The following is a 20,988-nucleotide window of genomic DNA, read 5'->3' as shown; positions in this document are numbered from 1 at the left end:
CCTCTTGTGGTCCCAAGATAATGGCCATAGCTCTGAGCATCATTCCCTTGCCTGTCGTGGTATCCAAAGGAAGTGGAGGAAGTGGGAAAAGAATTTTCCTTTTCCAGCCTTATTCTCTAACAAATAGGTACCACATTTCATCAAACCCAAGATCCTATCAATTTACTACTAAAAATAAAGAGTGCTGACAATTAAACTGACTTAATGCTTTCTTATCCCTTAGAATTTATGTTTAAATAAATAGCTCTTTGAGACCTAGACATAAAATTTTTTAAATTATACATTACTCCTGAGTATACAAAACAAGAAAATAGAAATGAAATAAATTGTTTAAGGTATTTTCAGAACGTCTTCCCACCAGAGTTCCACTCTAAATTACTTTTCAATTCAGTGCCTTCCCTGCCTGTGTTCATCACCCTCTGTGCCCTCAGGAACACTGGCAGGACAGCAATCTCCTCACAGAATCACCACTGTTGTCTCAAGAAGGCCCATTCTGCAGGTTTTAATTCTGGCACTTTCTGGATCTTACCAGAAGTCACGAATGGTAGGTTTTCAGATCAAGTTTGCACACACATGGGGAACGACAAACACACCATAGCAGCCATCTGACAGAGATTGTGAGAAGCCTGATAATTTCAGAAACAAAAGAAAGAGTGTGTGTATTAGAATCAATGAAGTACAGTGAATCTTTCCCAGAAGTCTCTCACCAAAATCTCCCCTTAGTTCTCCTCGGTGAAGTTGGTTGCCTGCCCACCACTGGATCAATTACTGGCAAAAGAGATTCCAACTTATGCCTTGGATTCATCACAATACATCCATAAAACATTTATGTGGGGGATAAATAAAATCAGGATTTTATTAACCAGGAGGAGCAGGAACGGACTGCTGAAAGGACAGTCCCTTATCACTTAATCACTGTTTGTCTCTTATTGACAGACTCAAGTCATTTCCAATTTTCATTTTACAAACACAGCTGCAGAACCACCCTTGGACATGCGACCTGTTACGGGAGCTGCTCTAGGATACATACTATAAGGTGTAATTTATTTGAAAGTATAACAAATCCTATGTGTCTATCTTCTAGCTTCGTTTCATCATAGACTTATTTCATCTCCCCTGTCCTCTTCTTATGTTTTTGTTGCTGGAATATTTTAAAGCAAGTCCCAGACATCATACCATTCACTTCTATACACTTCAGTATGCACCCCAAAAGGAATATCCAAATACTTTCTTGCATAACCACAATGCCATTATCACATCTAACACAATTCAAAATAATTCCTTAATATCATTCAATTACTAAGCCATACTCAAATTTCCTCTATTGTATAAAAATACTCTTTCTGTAATTTCTGTTTAGAATCAGGATCAAACAAGATCTCTTTTATTTGGTTATGTCTCTTGTGTTTCTTATAAGTCTTGTAAGTCCTATGTTTCTCTTAATCTAGAACAGTCCCCTACCCTTTTATTTTTTCTTTCATTGACTGGTTGATGAAATTAGAGTCCAATATAAGATCCCTCCTTTGAGATCTGGTATATTGCTTCCTTGTGGACTATGTCCTTTATGCTCAATATTTCCTGTGGACTGGAGATCAGTTTTAAAGGCTTGATTATATTATGATTCAAAAAAACTTTTCCCTGAGAATCTTTTCCTAGGTGGTGCTGTGTACTTTTTGCATCACTGTCTGGAGGCATGTTATACTTTCTGTCTCATTTTTGGTGACATTAAGATTGATCCTTGGGTTCAGAGAGTGACAGTCTGATTTTTTTTTTTTTTTTTTTTTGCTGTGTTGGGTCTTCGTTGCTGTGCGCAGGCTTTTCTCTAGTTGGGGCGAACGGGGGGGCTACTCTTCGTTGCGGTGCACGGGTTTCTCATTGTGGTGGCTTCTCTTGTTGCGGAGCACGGGCTCTAGGCATGCGGGCTTCGGTACTTGTGGCAAGTGGGCTCAGTAGTTGTGGCTCACGGGCTCTAGAGTGCAGGCTCAGTAGTGGTGGCGCACAGGCTTAGTTGTTCCATGTCATGTGGGATCTTCCCGGCAAGGGCTTGAACCCTTGTCCCCTGCATTGGCAGGCGGATTCTTAACCACTGCACCACCAGGGAAGCCCCTATTCATTGTTAATTTGGGTGTTCTATCACATGAAGCTGAAACTAATCTTTTTTTTTAATTAATTTATTTATTTGCTTGCGCCGGGTCTTAGTTGTGGCAAGCGGGCTCCTTAGTTGCAGCTCTTGGGCTCCTTAGTTGCAGCTCGAGGGCTCCTTAGTTGCGGCATGCGGGCTCCTTAGTTGTGGCATGCGAATTCTTAGTTGCAGCATGCATGTGGGATCTAGTTCCCTGACCAGGGATTGAACCCGGGCCCCCTGCATTCAGAGCGCAGAGTCTTAACCACTGCGCCACCAGGGAAGTCCCTGAAACTAATTTTAACTGCTTCAGTTTCTAAATGAAACTAAGCAAATAGATCTGATTTTATTTTTGCTTGTGTCATTTAAATTTATTATTTCATTATTTACGGTCCCACGTAAATCCTGTAATAACTCAGAATGAAAACCATAAGTTTGCATTAGAAATTTTGGTATTGTGATGTCATCAGGGCTAATATTGATATATGGTTAGTGTTCATGCGTATGGTTATGCTGGCTGTTTACAGATGATTCCAGTACTGAATGAAAAGTGCCTATGCCATATTTCCTACTAAATATTTCAAAAATCACCCCAAATAAGAATTGCATTCACTGATTTGCACATTTAACAAATAGTTATGGAATGTACTCTGCTAAAGTGTCAATTCAATGGAGAATGAAAATGAACACAGACCCTGTCTATTTACAAACCAATGAGGCTCTAGATATTAACAAAGAGTCATAGGTATGTATATACATTTGATTGTGTATATTTGTTATTATGTTATATAATATGTTATGACAAATGAGAGGTAGAAGGAGCAGAAAGATGCGATTCTGAGAGTGCTTTTTGTGGGATGTGACCTAGCCCAGGAGTCAGGAGGCTCAGAGAAAGCCTGAAGAAGCTAGATCTGAAGGTAGAAATTAACAAGGTAAAGGGAAGAGCAGGTACAAAGGCCCTGTGGTGAGAGGGATCCTGCTGAGTGTGAAGGATGAACATATGTTCAGTGTGGCTTGAGCAGAGAGAACGAGGGGCAAGGGGAGGTCCCTGGGGCAGGGAGGAGCCAGACTGTTCCTGGTCACACAGGCCATGTTAAAGAGTCCTGTTTGTTTCTTGTCCCACAAGTATCACTGTTTTTTATCACGTGATGTCCAATGTTTTGAAAACCATTATTTTTCATATGTTTTTTTTTTAAATTAATTAATTAATTAATTAATTTATTTTTGGCTGTGTTGGGTCTTCGTTTCTGTGCGAGGGCCCTCTCCAGTTGCGGCGAGCGGGGGCCACTCTTCATCGCTGTGCGCGGGCCTCTCGCTGTCGTGGCCTCTCCCGTTGCGGAGCACAGGCTCCAGATGCGCAGGCTCAGTACTTGTGGCTCACGGGCTCAGTTGCTCCGCGGCATGCGGGATCCTCCCAGACCAGGGCTCGAACCCGTGTTCCCTGCATTGGCAGGCAGACTCCCAACCACTGCACCACCAGGGAAGCCCATATTTTTCATATGTTTTTGAAATATATTTTCTCTACCTTTTCCTCTAATGGTTACTTAGTATTTCATGGTATAGATGTGTCTTGATTTATACAACCAATCCTCCACGGTGATCACTGAGATATTTTCTAATTTTTTGCTGTTTCAAAGTGTTACAACCAACATCTTTACACATGTACCTTCTCTTCCATTGCATGATAGCTGTGCAGACACAATTTGTCAATAGAAGGCGCTGATGGAAGAAAAGTCAAATGCAGACACCCTTTAAGTAAATTAAACAAGACTTCTCTCTTATGGTCATTTTTCTTTCCAGAACCTGCTGTCTCTCACTCCAGGCCAGCCGCCTTCGGGAAAGCCCAGTTTACTAGGTAGGTTGGTACCTGTAAACCCCTGTTATGAATTGTTTCAAGTTCCTTCTTTGTGTGTAGGACTGCTCGGCCATTGCCAGTTAAGAGGTAGAGTTAGGCAACTGTTTTATTTATTTTTATTTTATTTTATTTTTAAAATTTTGGCCACATCACGAGGCATGTGGAAACTTTGGGAATCTTAATTCCCAAACCAGGGATCGGACCCGCACCCCCTGCATTGGAAGGCAGAACCCTAACCGCTGGACCACCAGGGAAGTCCCTAGGCAACTGTTTTAAATGTCCCTGAACCTTCTATGATGAAGAGGAGGCCATTCTGACCACAGTACGTAGGAGTTTCTAGAGCCTCACTTCCTCACCCGGGTTTGTCAGCTGTATTGATGAATGTCAGTAGCTGGCTCCGAGGGAAGGAAAGCCAAGCCCAGTCACCCCCTTGGGTAAATCAAACAGGTTTTACATACCTAGAGGATCCATAAGGAAGCGAGCAGTCAGAAACAAATCAATCAGCAGCAATCTTTGGGATGGACAGAAGTGCAAGCTTCAGAACCTAAACAATCTCACCATAAATGTGTGTGTGCTGGTGGTGGGGTGAGGTGCAGATGGGAACGTCTGGGTCTCCAGGGTCACATTCAGCCTGTAGGAAGCTCCACTGCCCCCTCCTGGGCCCAGACTGCTGTGTGTATGTGTCAACCTGATATGTGCTGGGCCAGGTGACTCTCACCAATCCTGGGGCTAAACACTATGGGGTTTCACTGTGGGGCACCATTTACATACCCTCAGCATGACTGATATCACCCTGCCCGACCTCAGGTAAGCCGCCTGGTCTGCAATGTTCCTGAACTCAGAGCTGTGGACACAGGACATGGCTCAGTGTGTTGGAGTCTCTGGGATCATCCAGCAGATCCTTAGACCAGATGAACAGCCTGGCTGCAGGCATACAGGGTCAAAACCTAGAAGCATCTTTCACCGTCCATTCTTGGGAAATGCCTCTTACAACCTTTGCCCATTTCCATAGCCACTGCTGCACCTTTTCCAAGACCTCATCATACTAAGCCTCAGAATTGGCCTTGGACATGGCCTTCGTGGTCCCCGGCTCTCCACCCACCTCCCACATATGTGGCTCTCATTACACGTGTATTAGCGTGAGTTTAGACCTTTGGGATTGGTGTACATACCTACACCCCTAACTTGAAAACGTAAATTTCCCACATCCACTAGGTGACACCCCATTACAAGTTATACATTTAGGCTCAGCATTTTAAGACTGCTTGCTTTGAGAATATGTGATCTGACCAAGATAATACCTCCCTTTGTACTGTCAAGTTTAAACATGGTGGGTCCAGTTCCAATGTGAATTTCAAGAGCTTGACTGAACGATATACACAAGTAACCATATAGAGAGACTGGTTGTGATCTCTCACTCTGCTCCTCCGTTCAGTCTGTATCTGTTGAAAGGATGTATTTGTTGCATGGATTAGCCACTGTCTTTATATAGAAACGTCTCCTCTATGACTTGTTTCTCTCTGGAGTACCGGAGACCCTGGTGCATGCCAATCTCAAGTCTCTCCTCCTCAGCCCAGCTGGTTTAGTCTCACAGCTTTGCCAACTGGCAGTATGTCTTCCACCTTTGCCCTTTCATTTATCAATAAAACAGGAGGAAGAACAATAGGGCTACAAATCCCTTTCCTTAGGCAGTACAAGGAGGCCAAGGCCATGCTATTTATAGCAAGTAATGCAAATGGAAATAAATCAAGATATTTTCTCCTGTGGGTAACTTTGATTGTTCTGGCTCCTGGCTACTGTTTAACTTCCTTTGGTGATTGTAGCCATATTTTATAAACCCTTCCAGCAGCTGGACCTCGCTCAATTGCAGCAAATGCTGGGAAATCAGACCCAGCTCTCTCTATATATACCTTGTCCTGTGCACTTGCAAACCGACAAGGCTTGCTCTCTGATTTCCTGTCCTGACAATTTTGCTTTATTTCATGTCCCTACCATTAAAAAATTTTTTTTTAAATTGAAGTATAGTTGATTTACAATATTATATTAGTTTCAGGTGTATGATATAGTGATTTAAAATTTTTATAGCTTATACTCTATTTAAAGTTATTATAAAATACTGGCTATATTCCCTGTGCTATACAATATATCCTTGTGGCTTATGTATTTTATACATAGTAGTTTGTATCTCTTAATCTCCTACCCCTTCTTGCCTCCCTCCCTCTCACCTCTCCCCACTGGTAAACCACTAGTTTGTTCTCTGTATCTGTGAGTCTGCTTCTGTTTAGTTATATTGATGAGTTTGTTTTATTTTTTAGATTTCACATATACATGATGACATACAGTATTTGTCATTCTCTGTCTGACTTATTTCACTGAGCATAATGTCCTCCAGATCCATTCATATTGTTGCAAATGGCAGAATTTCATTCTTTTTTATGGCTGAGTAGTACTCTATTGTATATATATATACCAGATCTTCTTTATCCATTCATCTGTTTATAGACACTTGTTTTGCTTCTATATCTTGGCTATAATGCTGCTATGAACATTGGGGTGCATGTATCTTTTCGAATTAGTGTTTTCATTTTTTTTGGATAAATACTCAGGAGTAGAATTGCTGGATCGTATGGTAGTTCTTATTTATTTAGGCCGCACTGTGGGCATGCAGGATCTTAGTTCCCTGACCAGGGATCGAACCCATGTCCCCTGCAGTGGAAGCTCAGAGTCTTAACCACTGGACTGCCAGGGAAGTCCCTGGTAGTTATATTTTTAGCTTTTGAGGAACCTCCATGCTGTTTTCCGCAGTGGCTGCACCAATTTACATTCCCACCAACAGTGTACAAGATTTTCAAGTTTACTCTACATCCTTGCCAACATTTGTTATTTATGGTCTTTTTGATGATAGCTGTTCTGATAGGTATGAGGTGATATCTCATTGTGGTTTTGATTTGCATTTCATGTCCCTACCATTCTTGATTTCAGCCCGAAGTATGTGTCAAGGCTCTGTTTGTACTGTACACTGGCCACTCTGTGAAAGACTTTGCCCCCAGCAGGGTATTATAGGAGGCAGAGGACTTTAAAGTAGGGAAAGGGGAGGGAAGGATTGACAGGTCAGTTTCAGTGAGAGATAGCAGTCCTGCTAACAACTGTGGGCAACCCCTGCTGGTTTGTATTCTGTTTAACTATTTTGAGAGAAAACAGAAAGTGAGAAACCAGCAAGGTGTGAAAAGATACTGAGGGCTAACCTGCTTTTGGTTTGTGGGATTAAAAACAATTCTTGTTTTCTGATCATAAACCTCAGGTTTATCTGTAGATGTAATTCATATACACAATGCAGCAACGATATAAGGCTTTGGCTTTATCCAGAGTTGGCAAATAAAATGACAGTGGTTGAGCTTAGCTATGTGAAGTCACCAGGCAAACTAGACTGTCACCCTGACCCAGGGTAAGATGGAGGCTGGTTAATTGATGATATTAGGAAATGAAAAGGAACAGGTCAATGGGAGGGGTTAGGGTCCATGTAGAAATAAAGGAACACAATGACAGAAGGAGGCTATGAGAAGGTCAGAAGCACAGGTCCAGCCCTGCCTGGAGAAGCCAGTGCTTCCAACATGATTGCCCTTCTTTGTGGCAAATATATTATAATGACTGCTATTTTCCTCTAGGCCTCCTTTTCTTTTTCTTTTTAAAAATCATTTATTTATTTTTTATTGAGGCATAATTTTTTTTTTAATTAAAAAAATTTTTTTAAATTTTTGGCTGCACGGCACAGCTTGTAGGATCTTAGTTCCCCGACCAGGGATTGAACCTGGGCCACGGCAGTGAAAGCGCCAGGTCCTAACCACTGGACCACCAGGGAACTCCACTGAGGCATAGTTGATTTACGATATTAAATAAGTTTCAGGTGTACAACATAGTGATTCACAATTTTTACAGGTTACGCTCCATTTATAGTTATTATAAAATATTGGCTATGTTCCCTGTGCTGTACGATATATCCTTGAAGCTTATTTATTTTAAACACAGTAGTTTGTATCTCTTAATCTCCATACCCGTATCTTGCCCCTCCCCCCTCCCTTCTCTCCACTGGTAACCACTATTTCGTTCTCCATATCTGCAAGTCTGTCTGGGCCTCCTTTTCTTTATCTGTGAAATAAGGAGGTTAAACTAGACAATGTAGGGTAAACCGTGAAAATCATTGAAATGGAGCAAAATGATTACTGGGTGTCTTCAGTGGAAAAATAGGCAGACATTATCTGAACACACCCTGCTGGGTCATCTAATTCTATGGAGTGTCTGCGCCTTTCCTTGTCTTTGAGCTCTTTTGTAAATTCATAAATTGTAGATAACTGATGACAATGCAAATGATTCTTGTCCATAGACATGCAAGTAAAGTTTGATAGGTGGAAATGCAATTGAATTCTTTCTCTCCCTGCGTTCTTACAATTGTGTATCAATTTGTAAGTTCATTATTACCGATTGCTTATATATGTGGTTCTTTGTATTATCCTTTGACCCAATTATAATATCTTATTAGTCCTCTAATTTGTTAACGAGTTAAATAAAATCTTTGACCTATTATTATTTTATATTTTTATGAGTGTCACGGTTTTACCGTGTTTAAAAAACTATCCTTTAACAACAATTGCTCAAAAATCCAATGATCACAAAACTATTTGGTAGAAAACCATAGTTTTTTTAGGAGGATACTGTGGTGAAAGAGATGAATTGCTTCCAAAATTGCTTAATTTAGCCTGTGGTTATACACCAGAAAGATATAGATTAAAAAGATCAAATGCTTGCTATACACCTGAAACTAACACAACATTGTAAATCAACTATACTTCAATTTTTAAAAAAAGATCAAATGCTAGAGAGCAGTGGATTTACCAAATAGCCCAGGTGTATGCCTGAGTCATGTAGAAGCTAATTGGTTCAAGGTGTTTTCTGAACAGAAATTGTATTGGCCAGGCTTGTACCTGAGATCATTCAGAGTAGAGGCTCTTCCAGCCTTTGCCTCGGCTATACTTTGGTAAATATGCCTTTGTCATGTGCCATCTGTGTCCACTTGGGGCTTTCTGTTGACAGAAGCAGCTACAGCTTACTACACTGGGGTGATTTCAAGCAAGACCATTGTGCAAGAAATGATAGTGGAGTAAGATTTGGGGTGGGCAGCCTTGAGAGGAAATGTACATATGGGAGAAGGAATTCTGGAGGGGATCTTCACAAATCAGTCAACACTTGTACAGACCTATCTGTAAACCAGGTATGAGCTTTTTCTTTATCCAAACCTGGTCCTAGGAAACTCTCCACGAGGTCATGGTGTGGCTTGATGGAGGGGCGGCAATGCAACAGGAGTGGGTGTCAAAGGAGAAGTAGGTGTTGAATAAGTCCTAGCCATATGCTTATACACCTTGCATATGCCTTTTAGACCTGCTCCAATCTGCTCTCGTGTGTACGTGTACCACCACCATCTGAGGATGCAATGCTGCTGCACACGCCTGACCTCATGGCTTGGCAGATCAGAGAGCACCCAGTCTATAGAGTTACCAGATTTCTCACAGCCAAGCATCTGGTCCTATCAGGGCTTAGTAACAAACCAGAAACTTTTTCTCAAAAGTAGAATAGTTAATAGCAGAAGAGGGAATGGCTTTGCTCCAAAATTGTATCTATGTAGACTATGATTTTCCTATTGGGGATTTGTCTGGTACTTTTATTTACCAAAAACATTCAAGTGCTATGCTGTGTCAAAAGGCCCAAGTGGCAGGGTGGCTTGTACCGCAGCCTGGATTCACTGCAGAGTTTTATTGCTCTGGGACCCCACTTAAAACTGGCTTCTTTAAGGCAAGTGGGCTGGAGCAGCACATTCAAAGGTGGTATAATTTTGCCTTCAAAATCCAAAGAAGCTAAAACTATAAAACTCTTAGGAGAAAACATGGGTATAAATCTTTGTGACCTTGGATTAGGCAATGGTTTCTTACATAGATATGTGGTTTAAGATATGACACTTCAAGCACAGCAACCAAAGAAAAAACAGATACATTGGACTTCATCAAAATTAAAAACTTTTGTGCATCAAAAGACACTATCAAGAAAATTAAAAAATCACTCACAGAGTGGGAGGAAATATTTGCAATTACATATCTGGTAAAAGTCCAGTATCCAGAATATAAAAAGAACGCTTACAAGTCAACCATAAAAAGACAACCCAATTTAAAAATGGACAAAGGGGGCTTCCCTGGTGGCGCAGTGGTTGAGAATCTGCCTGCCAATGCAGGGGACACGGGTTCGAGCCCTGGTCTGGGAAGATCCCACATGCCGCGGAGCAACTAGGCCCGTGCGCCACAACTACTGAGCCTGCGCGTCTGGAGCCTGTGCTCCGCAACAAGAGAGGCCGCGATAGTGAGAGGCCCGCGCACCGCGATGAAGAGTGGCTCCCGCTTGCCGCAACTAGAGAAAGCCCTCACACAGAAACGAAGACCCAACACAGCCAAAAATAAATTAATTAATTAATTAAAAAAAAAAATGGACAAAGGATCTGAACAGAAGTTCCTCCAAAGATATCCAAATGGCCAATAAGCACATGAAAAGATGCTCAACATCATCAGTCATTAGAGATGCAAGTCAAACCATAACGAGATACCATTTCACACCCACTAGGATGGCTATAATAAAAAAGATGGGCGATAGAAAATGTTGGTGAGGATGTGGAGAAATTGGAACATACATTGTTGTTGGAAATGTAAAATAGTGTAGCCACTTCCAAAAGCAGTTCAAAAACTTAAAACCCAGTAGTTCCGCTCCTAGATAGATCACCCAAGAGAAGTGAAAACAAATGTTCCCACAAATACTTATACATAAATGTTCATAGCAGCATTATTCATAATATCCAAAAAAAAAAAAAGCAAACAGCCTGTCAACTGATGCATGGATAAACAAAATGTGGTATATCTTATACAATGTAACGTCATTTGGCCATAAAAAGGAGAAAAGTACTGACACATGCTACAACATGAAAACATGCTAAGTGAAAGAAGCCAGTCGCAAAAGACCACATACTCTATGATTCTGTTCATACGAAATGTCCAGAATAGGCAAATCCATAGATACAGAGAGTAGATCAGTGGTTTCAGGGCTGGGAGGAGGGGGATGGGGAGTGACTGCTAATGAGTTTGAGAGTTTCTTTGGGGGATGATGAAAATGTCCTGGAATCAGAGAGTAATGAGGATTGCAAACCTCTGAGAATAAACTAAAATCCACTCAATTGTACTTCATTCTTCTTTAATCTGAAAACAGTTCTTCAATCTGTCTTTGTCTTCCATGACATTGATGCCTTTGAAGAATATAGGGCAGTTATTTTGTAAACTGTCGTTCCATTTGAGCTTGTCTGCAGTTCCTTCATGTTTAGATTCAGGTCATGCATTTTGGGGCAGAAATGATGTTGTCTTTCTCAGTGCCTTATTTCAGGAGGCACCTGCTGTCAGTTTTCCTGGTGTCACTTTGTCTCAATACTGGTGATGTGAACTTGGATAGCGTGATAAAGCTGCTGTCTGGCAGGTCTTGCCACTGTCAAGTTACTATTTGCCTCTTTACAATCAATATGTAATTTGTGGGGAGGTACTCTGACACTATGTAAAAAACCTATTCCTCGTGAAACTCTATCACTAGCTTTAGCATCCATTCACGATTTTCTGAATCCTCTAAGGTATTTTTGTTTTGTTTTGTTTTTTAATTTAATTTAATTTATTTTTGGCTGTGTTGGGTCTTTGTTGCTGCATGTGGGCTTTCTCAGCGAGTGGGGGCGACTCTGTTGCGGTGCACGGGCTTCTCTTTGTGGTGGCTTCTCTTGTTGCAGAGCATGGGCTCTAGGGTGCGGAGGCTTCAGTAGTTGTGGTGTGCGGGCTCAGTAGTTGTGGCGCACGGGCTTAGTTACTCTGCGGCATGTGGGATCTTCCCGGACCAGGGATTGAACCCGTGACCCCTGCATTGGCAGGTGGTGAATCCTCTAAGGTTTAAAATGACTTGTTTCTACTCAGACTAGAGGCTGTTTAAATAATTGTTGTTTTACTCCTAAATTAATACCAATTCCTCTACAAAAGGGTTTTTTTGTTTGGTTGTTTGTTTGTTTTTGAAAGTCTTGATACTCTCCTGATCACAAGAAAGGCATCCAGGCAGAGAAAAATTTTGACACAAAGAATTAAAAAAACAGCAGGGTGCTTTCCTTTTTCTCTTCTCTTTTGTTTTCAAATGCAACCTCTGTGTCTAGACATGGAAATAAACACACAGTTGTTCAGTGTAATTATATCTATTGTTTAGGGGGCTGAATCAGGCTGGTGGGGCAGACTCGCTAATGAAGAGGTTAACACTATTTTTTCCTTCCCACTCAGGGCCCATTGGAACAAGTACAGCTTTGGAAATGTAAAATAATGTTTTCGATGTCTTATTAAGCCCATCATTTGATTTCCTTTTTTGGTAGTCCTGGTGATGGTGGGTGCAGATATTGGGGAAGCCAGTGGCTCAGGAGACATTCTGGAAATAAAATGCTACAGGAACAAGTGATCAGACTCCATTGATGCGTATCTCAGCACACTGCTTCCTGGCTACAGACAACCTTAACTTCAGTTTTCTAAGCCTCAGTTTCCTTATCTGAAAAGTGGGAGGGGATAATAATAGTACCCAACTAATTGTTTAGCTGATTAAATGAGATAATACATGTGAAGCACTCGGTATGGGGTTGGCACCTTATTAAGTACTCTGTAATGTTTGTTATTATTATCATTATTCAGTGGTCTTAACTGGGCAGGGGTTATTGCAGTGACTGCTTTAGGAGGAAGACTAAGTTGCCAGGCTGGATGCTCAATCCTAAAATCCTAATACCACTGACTACTAATTTCATCAGTGTAGCCTCAGCCTGTTTGGGCTTTGAAGGGCTTTGTAGCTCCAGGTGTTGCCAATTAAAAGGCAAAGGCCTGAGGACATGTTCACCTCCCGTGCTGCCTTAGAGAGCAGAGCCCTGGGAAGGACAGAAATGCAGGCAGGAGAGCTCCAGCTCTAGAAGGATGGTAAGGGAGTGTCTGTAGCATCAAAATATCTGGGTTTAAATCTCACCTCCCAGGAATGAGTGGTGTGAGTTTCATTACTGTTTATTCTTTTTACTGGAGTATAGTTGATTTACAATGTTGTGTTAATTTCTGCTGCACAGCACAGTGACTCAGTTATATATATATATGGGGAAGCTAGTGGCTCAGGAGACATTCATGGCCATATGTGTGTGTGTACGTTTTCATATTCTTTTCCATATGGTTTATCCCAGGACATTGAATATAGTTCCCTGTGCAATACAGTAAGACCTTGTTGTTTATCAATTCTATATGTAATAGTTTGCATCTGCTAACCCCAAACTCCCAGTCCATCCTTCCCTTACCCTCCTCCTCCTTGGCAACCACAAGTCTGTTCTCTCTGTCTCTGAGTCTGTTTCTGCTTCGTAGATAGGTTCACTCGTGTCATATTTTAGATTCCACCTATAAGTGATATCATATGGCATTTGTCTTTCTCTTTCTGACTTACTTAACTTAGTATGATAATCTCTACTTGCATCCATGTTGCTGCAAATGGCATTACTTTGTTCTTTTTTATGGCTGAGTAGTATTCCATTGTATATATGTACCACATCTTCTTTATCCATTCATCTGTCGATGGACATTTAGGCTGTTTCCATGTGTTGGCTATTGCGAATAGTGCTGCTATGAACATAGGGGTGCATGTATCTTTTTTTTTTTTTAAATTGTGAGAATGGGTATCATTTTATTTATTTATTTTAAAAAATTATTTATTTATTTATTCATTTATGGCTGTGTTGGGTCTTCGTTTCTGTGCGAGGGCTTTCTCCAGTTGTGGCAAGTGGGGGCCACTCCTCATCGCGGTACGTGGGCCTCTCACTGTCGCGGCCTCTCTTGTTGCGGATCACAGGCTCCAGACGTGCAGGCTCAGCAATTGTGGCTCACGGGCCTAGTTGCTCTGCGGCATGTGGGATCTTCCCAGACCAGGGCTCGAACCCATGTCCCCTGCATTGGCAGGCAGACTCTCAACCACTGTGCCACCAGGGAAGCCCGCATGTATCTTCTTGAATTATAGTTTTGTCTGGATAAATGCCCAAGATTATGTATATCCTGGGATTGCTGGGTCATATGGTAACTCTAGTTTTCTGAGGAACCTCCATACTGTTCTCCATAGTGGCTGCACCAACTTACATTCCCACCAACAGTGTAGGAGGGTTCCCTTCTCTCCACATCCTCTCCAGCATTTATTATTTGTAGACTTTAAAAAAAAAATAAATTTATTTATTTATTTATTTTTGGCTGCGTTGGGTCTTTGTTGCTGCATGAGGGCTTTCTCTAGTTGCAGCAAGCGGGCTTCAGCTTCAGCAGGCTTTGTTGTGGTGCGCGTGCTTCTCATTACGGTGGCTTCTCTTGTTGCGGAGCACAGGCTCTAGGCGTGCAGGCTTCAGTAGTTGTGGCACGTGGGCTCAGTAGCTGTGGCTTGCGGGCTCTAGAGCACAGGCTCAGTAGTTGTGGTGCATGGGCTTAGTTGCTCCACAGCATGTGGGATCTTCCCGGACCAAGGCTTGAACCCATGTCCCCTGCATTGGCAGGTGGATTCTTAACCACTGCGCCAGCGGGGAAGTCCCTGTAGACTTTTTAATGATGGCCATTCTGACTGGTGTGAGATGATACATCATTGTAGTTTTGATTTGCATTTCTCTAATAATTAGTGACATGGAGCATATTTTCATGTGCCTATTGACACATGACACTGCCTATATGTCTTCTTTGGAGAAATGTCTGTTTAGGTCTTCTGCCCATTTTTTTTTTTTTTTGGTCAGGGATCAATCTCTTTATTCACAGCAGCATTTCAGGAAAAGGCAAACTTCGCCTGATGCCCTTTGATGAGGCGTAGCCTCTGCCCCCACCGGGCATCTCCATGGAGCTCTGCACCCCTTGGGGACCTTCCCTGAACCCCCAGCACATGGGAGCCCCAAGGGATGACGGCCAGGGAGTAAGACGAGGTCGGCATCACAGAAGAAAAACCAGGTGGCTCTTGAACCCCATTCTCTCTGGCCTCACACCACAGTCCAGAGCGCCAGGCAGCCCACAGCACAACTTACTGTACAGAACACCCAAGGGCTCCAAGTCCAGGAAGAATCAAACGCAGAGAGCCAGGGAAAGCTCTCCCACATTTCTGTCCACAATAGCCAGTGCTGTGAGGACAGACGGCCAGCCAGAGGCCTCTGGTCGGCACTGTTCTGCTCATTTTTTTGATTGGGTTGTTTGATTTTGGTGTTGAGTTGTATGAGCTATTTGTATATTTTGGAAATTAAGCCCTTGTCGTTCGCATTGTTCGCAAATATTTTCTCCCATTCTGTAGGTTGTCTTTTCGCTTTGTTTATGGTTTCCTTTGCTGTGCAAAAGCTTGTAAGTTTGATTAGGTCCCATTTGTTTATTTTTGTTTTTATTTCTATTGCCTTGGGAGACTGACCTAAGAAAACATTGGTACAATTTATGTCAGAGAATGCTTTGAGTTTCATTATTTATATCATTCTTTGGTTCATCAGTTTCCCCATTTGTAAAAAAAGGAATAATATTAATAATAGTATTTATTATATGTTGCCCTGTGGGATATTTGAAAAAGGCAACAGGTTCTGGCTTTGTTAAATCCCCAGGAGCTGGACGCACACAGTTTTCTCTCCCATCCAAGGAGGGTGGTTGGACTGGATTGTGTATGTGCACAACATGGAACTAGATTATTACCAGAGGTAGGTGGTGTTGGTGGATATAAAACAGATCTGGTTTAATCTGGACCAAGAATCAGAAATCCCAAGTGGCCTTGATAATAATGGCCAGTATTTTTTTTATACCCCTTACCCTGTGCCAGGCAGTTTAAATACTTTACAGAACCAACTCATGACTCTTTATCAAAAACCTATGATGTAGGTTGTGTTTTGATCTCTGTCTTAGAGACTTGAAGTCTCAGGCACAGAGAGGTCACAGCTAGTAAGGGGTGGGGCCGATTCAAACTCAGGCAAGTTCATGCTTTTCATCAAAATATCCAGAAACACAAGGAGGGTAGAACCCAATGTCACTAAAGAGCGAGATCATCACAGACAGTCATCAGACACTTATGTCTTGGTTTACGGAGCCAGGACCTCGCTCCAGGGGCCTTGCATCCTGGGAATTCACCGCTGCCTCAGGGAGTTTGTCCAAGCGGGAGCCTCTGTGCAGATATAACACATCATTGCTCTCTCTGCAGGGGTTTGTACATGCAGGGGAAAAAAGCTCCTTGGTGCTTTTTATAAAAAATAAAAGCCTTGAAGATCCATAACTCTGAGTACATTCTCGGGGTGAAAACAAGTTCACCTCAATTTGCTAAGTCTGGCAACCCCAAGCAGTGGCTGCCCCGGTTTCCCCCTTCCCACCCATCTTTCCTTCCAGAGGTTGCTGCAGGCACTTGCTGAGAGCAAGTGTAGCCTGACTGCACCTTGCCTCGACTGCCCTGAGTCTCTCTTTCTTTCTGCTCCGGGGGCAGCTGTGTGGGGCTCCGCTGTGTTTTGTGTTTCCACTCCCACAGCGTGAATACTTAGATTGTGTCCAATTATCTGTCAGCACAAACTATACTATGATAAACGCTCTCATCCTGGTTCCCATATGGGCCAGGATGAAAAATCCTTTGGGACATATAACCAGGGATATATTCTGTGGCCCAGGGTGTGTATATTCTTATGTCACTAAGAAATGCCCGATTGCTCTTCAGAACATCTGCACCACTTCTGCCAGCGGGGCCTGCAGGACCCTATGCCCCTAATCCCAACCAACACGTGGCATTATCCATCTTTCTAATTTTTGCTGGTCTAAAAAGTGTAAAGTGAACTCTCAATGCTGTTTCCTTTTGTATTTCTCTAGTTACTAGTGAGTTTGAGCATCCCAGCATAGGCCTTTTTGCTTTGTCTCCTATTAATTGCTCATTTTCCCATGGGGTTCCTTTTTGTTGATTTGCAAGAGTCTCTTGTACATCCTAGATATTAGTCACCTATCAGTTTTAGACATTATAACTGTCTTCCCCTATCTTTGTTATTTGTTAACTTTTTCCGTACTGTTCTTCATTGAACACAAATAGGTCATCAGCTTTATCAATTTTTTCCTATGGCGTGTACTTTTGAGTTTCATTGAAGTCCTTCTCAACATAGACAGTCTCTCACATTTTCTCATTTTAAATTTATATGTTTATCTTTCCATTTAGGTCTTTAATCTGTCTGGAGCTCACTTTTGTGTGTGGTGTTAGGTAGGGATCCAGTTTTTTTTTCTCTAAAACGTGAGCCTTTTTTTTTCAGGACCTTTCACTAAACAACCGCTCTTTTCCCATTGCTTTGTGGTGCCAGAAGGTACCATGTTTGTCCTGTGCCTTCTTGAGATTAGACAAACTAGAAGAAGGCAGAACCTAGTGGGGTACAGAGGGGAGAGATGCCGCTGTTTGGACTCCAGATATTTCTACATCCAGAAATCCTCCCACCCCCACCCTGCCTTATTTTTGCTTTAGTTTTTGTCATTTGCAACTGAAGTGACTATTACAACCATGACGCCTTAATCTAGCTTCTATCTAGGAGAGCATACCCTCTTGACTAAGGCTGCCCGGGTTCCAATCCCAGCTCCACTACTAAGTGGCTGTGTGAATTTTTTTTTTTTTTTTTTGTCATCTTTTCTGGCTACACGTTAATTCAACACAAAACAATCTCTTCCAAACTTTACTGAGGTGGCTGACCACGTCCACGACCAAATCTGCCTCTAAACTGGTATTTGGTTACTGACCCAGCCCCGGCCTCGGCTTTCTTGTCGGCACCAGAGGGCACAGCGCTTCATCTGTAGGTGTCTCTGTCGGCTTCCCCTCTTGTGAGTCTTGCAGGTCGCTCTCCCTCCAAACCTTTGGGCCGTGGCCTGCCAGTCTCAGGACGACTGCGGCGCAGGTTAGCAGGCACGATCTCAGGGGGCAGGTGGAGGTAATCCCGGAGATAATGGATACCCTCGTTGGTTAGGTACCAGTAGAAATGTCTCCAGGCAAACTGTTCCTTCATGTAGCCTCATGATTTGAGAGACTGCATGGCCTTCATGATGTGAAGATTGGGCACATTCTTGTCTGCCAGCTCGGGGTGCTTAGGCATGTGGATGTCCTTCTTGGCTACCATCACTCCCTCCTTAAAAAGGAGTTCATAAATGGCAATCCGGTTCTTCTTGGGCATCAACATCGCGACGGCTGCTGGGTCCGGGGTCGGAGCTGGAAAGGAAGGGGTATTGGCTGTGAGACTTTGTTATAAGTTACACGATCTTTCTGGGCTTCAGTTTCTCCATCTGATAAAATCAGGGTAGTAATAGTACTTAATTCATAGGATTATGGTGAGGATTAGATGAAATAATACTTTAAAACAGAACAGCGCCTGGAATGTAGTAAATAATAAATGTTATTCACTTGCATAATCCTATGTTCCCAATTAGCTGTGAGTAAATCTTGTATGATTTTGATCTATCTGGTTATGTTCTAATTACACCTGGGAGGCCATTTAGGAAGTCATTTAGAAAATTAATTTTTTTGGCATACAAATAAATTACCTCCTAATCGATCTATTTATAAAAAGTCCTTTTCAGGAAGTCCCTGATGATCCAGTGGTTAAGGTTCCGCACTTCCGCTGCAGGGGGCGTGCGTGTGATCCCTGGTTGGGGTTTGGGCTGGGGGAACTGGGATCCCGCATGCCACACCAAGCGAGGCCAAAAAAAAGAAAGTCCTTTTCCTCCACTGCCTTCTTGGGAACTGTGACAGTCGCCGTCACTAGGTGGCGCCTGAGTGGATTCCGGGAGCGTGAAACAATGGGCCTTAAAGCAGCAGTCCCCAGCTTTTTGGCACCAGGGAGCGGTTTCGTGGAAGACAGTTTTTCCACAGTCCCGGGGGGGTGGGGGGGATGGTTCTGACGGTAATACGAGCGATGGTTCAGGCAGTAAGACAGATGGGGAGCAACGGGGAGCGGCAGATGAAGCTTTACTCGCTCCCCCGCCTCTCACCTCCTGCTGTGTGGCCGGGTTCCTAACAGGTACCGGTCCGCGGCCCGGGGGTTGGGGACCCCTGCCTTAAACAGCATCTGAGCCAGGGTCAGCTCACCATGTGCCAGACGGATTCATAGGTGAGGTTAATTTGGCCTGCAAGGAATTCACAAAACGTTTTAAAGTGCATCTGCTAATATTCAGAAATCAGGAGATTCCATATAAAAACCCGACTTCCAGTGCCCGGATAAATAGGAAAGCCTGGCAACCTGGGACCTGCAGCGGTGCTTCCTTGAGGGTGGGTGGGCTCCTCCAGTCCCGCACAGCCCCATTTGTTCCTGTCATTTGTCCCTCCCTGGCTCCTCTAGGCATTTGAGTTTCTAACCCCTAATTATCCCAATCCTTCCCTTTGCATATTGGAGGCTGAGGTCCTACAGAGAAGGGAAGGGCTGGAACTGGAATCTTACCCGACAGACCAGGGCTCTTTTTTTTTTTTTCCTTTTTGGCTGTCCCTCAAGGCTTGTGTGATCTTAGTTCCCTAACCAGGGCTTGAACCCGGGCCCAGCAGTGAAAGCATGGAGTCCTAACCACTGGACCGCCAGGGAAGTCCCCAGGGCTCTTTTTTATACCCATGTTGTTTCTTTTACACTTGGTTGTTTTGAGAGACTGACTGAAGCTAAAAAGTGGGTAAGACATTGTGGAAGAACTGAAATTTGGGAATTTAGGGGCACCAGTTAGATGATTAAAATAAGGTGTGGGGGGAATTCCCCGGTGGCGCCGTGGTTAAGAATCTGCCTGCCAATGCAGGGGACACGGGTTCGAGCCCTGGTCCGGGAAGATCCCACATGCCGCGGAGCAACTGGGCCCGTGCGCCACAACTACTGAGCCTGCGCTCTAGAGCCCGCTGAGCCACAACTACTGAAGCCCACGCACCTAGAGCCCGTGCTCCGCAACAAGAGAAGCCACCGCGATGACAAGCCCGCGCACGACAACGAAGAAGAGTAGCCCTCGCTCACCGCAACTAGAGAAAGCCCGCATACAGCAACGAAGACCCAACGCAGCCAAAATAAATTAATGAATCAATTAATTAAAAAAATAAGATGTGGGAAAAAGTAGAGGTCAGTAGGATTCTTTTTCTTTTCTTTGTGGAAAATAACTTCATTGGTTTTGGGGGAAATAATATATGTTTAGTGCAAAAGATTCAAACAATACAGAAAGATACAAAGAAGAGGGTAAAGATTTCCCCAAATTCCACTTTCCATTTATAACTCCCATTTTGGTGTCTATGCTTCCAGCCCTCTCTCTGTGTATTTATAGATACACTTAATATAGGCACTGTCTGGGCCAAGGAGTATCTGGGAGTATGGGGCCTTAAAGTTCCCACACCATCTTCATCAGCTTCCCTCCAAGTAATTCTTTGATATGGCCCATTGGGAGTTTTTTCAATTATATTAAAGTGGTATAAAAATGAAATGTCAAAACTTTATGCTCACCCCCAACTCTCTTCCAATCAGATTGCTATCCAGCCCACCTGTATAGAAATTCTATACAGAAATTCTGGAGCTGCCAGTGCATGTTTCAAATTTCCCTAAATGAGAACATACAAGTTGTTTTGTAAACTGATTTTTCCACCAATAGAATTCCTAGAATATCTGTCCCTAGTTTATAAATACAGACTTTAGAAATGAATAAATAGGGCTTCCCTGGTGGCGCAGTGGTTAAGAATCCACCTGCCAATGCAGGAGACACGGGTTCCAGCCCTGGTCCGGGAGGATCCCACGTGTCGCGGAGCAACGAAGCCCGTGCACCACAACTACTGAGCCTGCGCTCTGGAGCCTGCGAGCCACAACTACTGAGCCTGCATGCCTAGAGCCCGTGCTCCGCAACAAGAGAAGCCACCGCAATGAGAGGCCCATGCACTGCCATGAAGA

The 20,988-nt window shown here is 43.1% G+C and overlaps 1 protein-coding gene across 1 annotated transcript; it reads right to left on the bottom strand.

The window, feature by feature from the left end:
• Positions 1–17,725: 17,725 nt before the first annotated feature.
• On the bottom strand, positions 17,726–18,287 carry LOC133094597 (small ribosomal subunit protein eS10-like). The gene is given in 1 exon segment (XM_061195232.1): positions 17,726–18,287. A coding segment is annotated over 1 exon segment (387 nt). The 5' UTR covers positions 18,271–18,287; the 3' UTR covers positions 17,726–17,883.
• Positions 18,288–20,988: the final 2,701 nt, after the last annotated feature.

The sequence above is a fragment of the Eubalaena glacialis genome, chromosome 7, assembly GCF_028564815.1.
Source record: "Eubalaena glacialis isolate mEubGla1 chromosome 7, mEubGla1.1.hap2.+ XY, whole genome shotgun sequence".
NCBI lineage: Eukaryota > Metazoa > Chordata > Mammalia > Artiodactyla > Balaenidae > Eubalaena > Eubalaena glacialis.
Note: the sequence above shows the minus strand (reverse complement) of the source record. Positions and strands in the feature narration are given on the sequence as shown.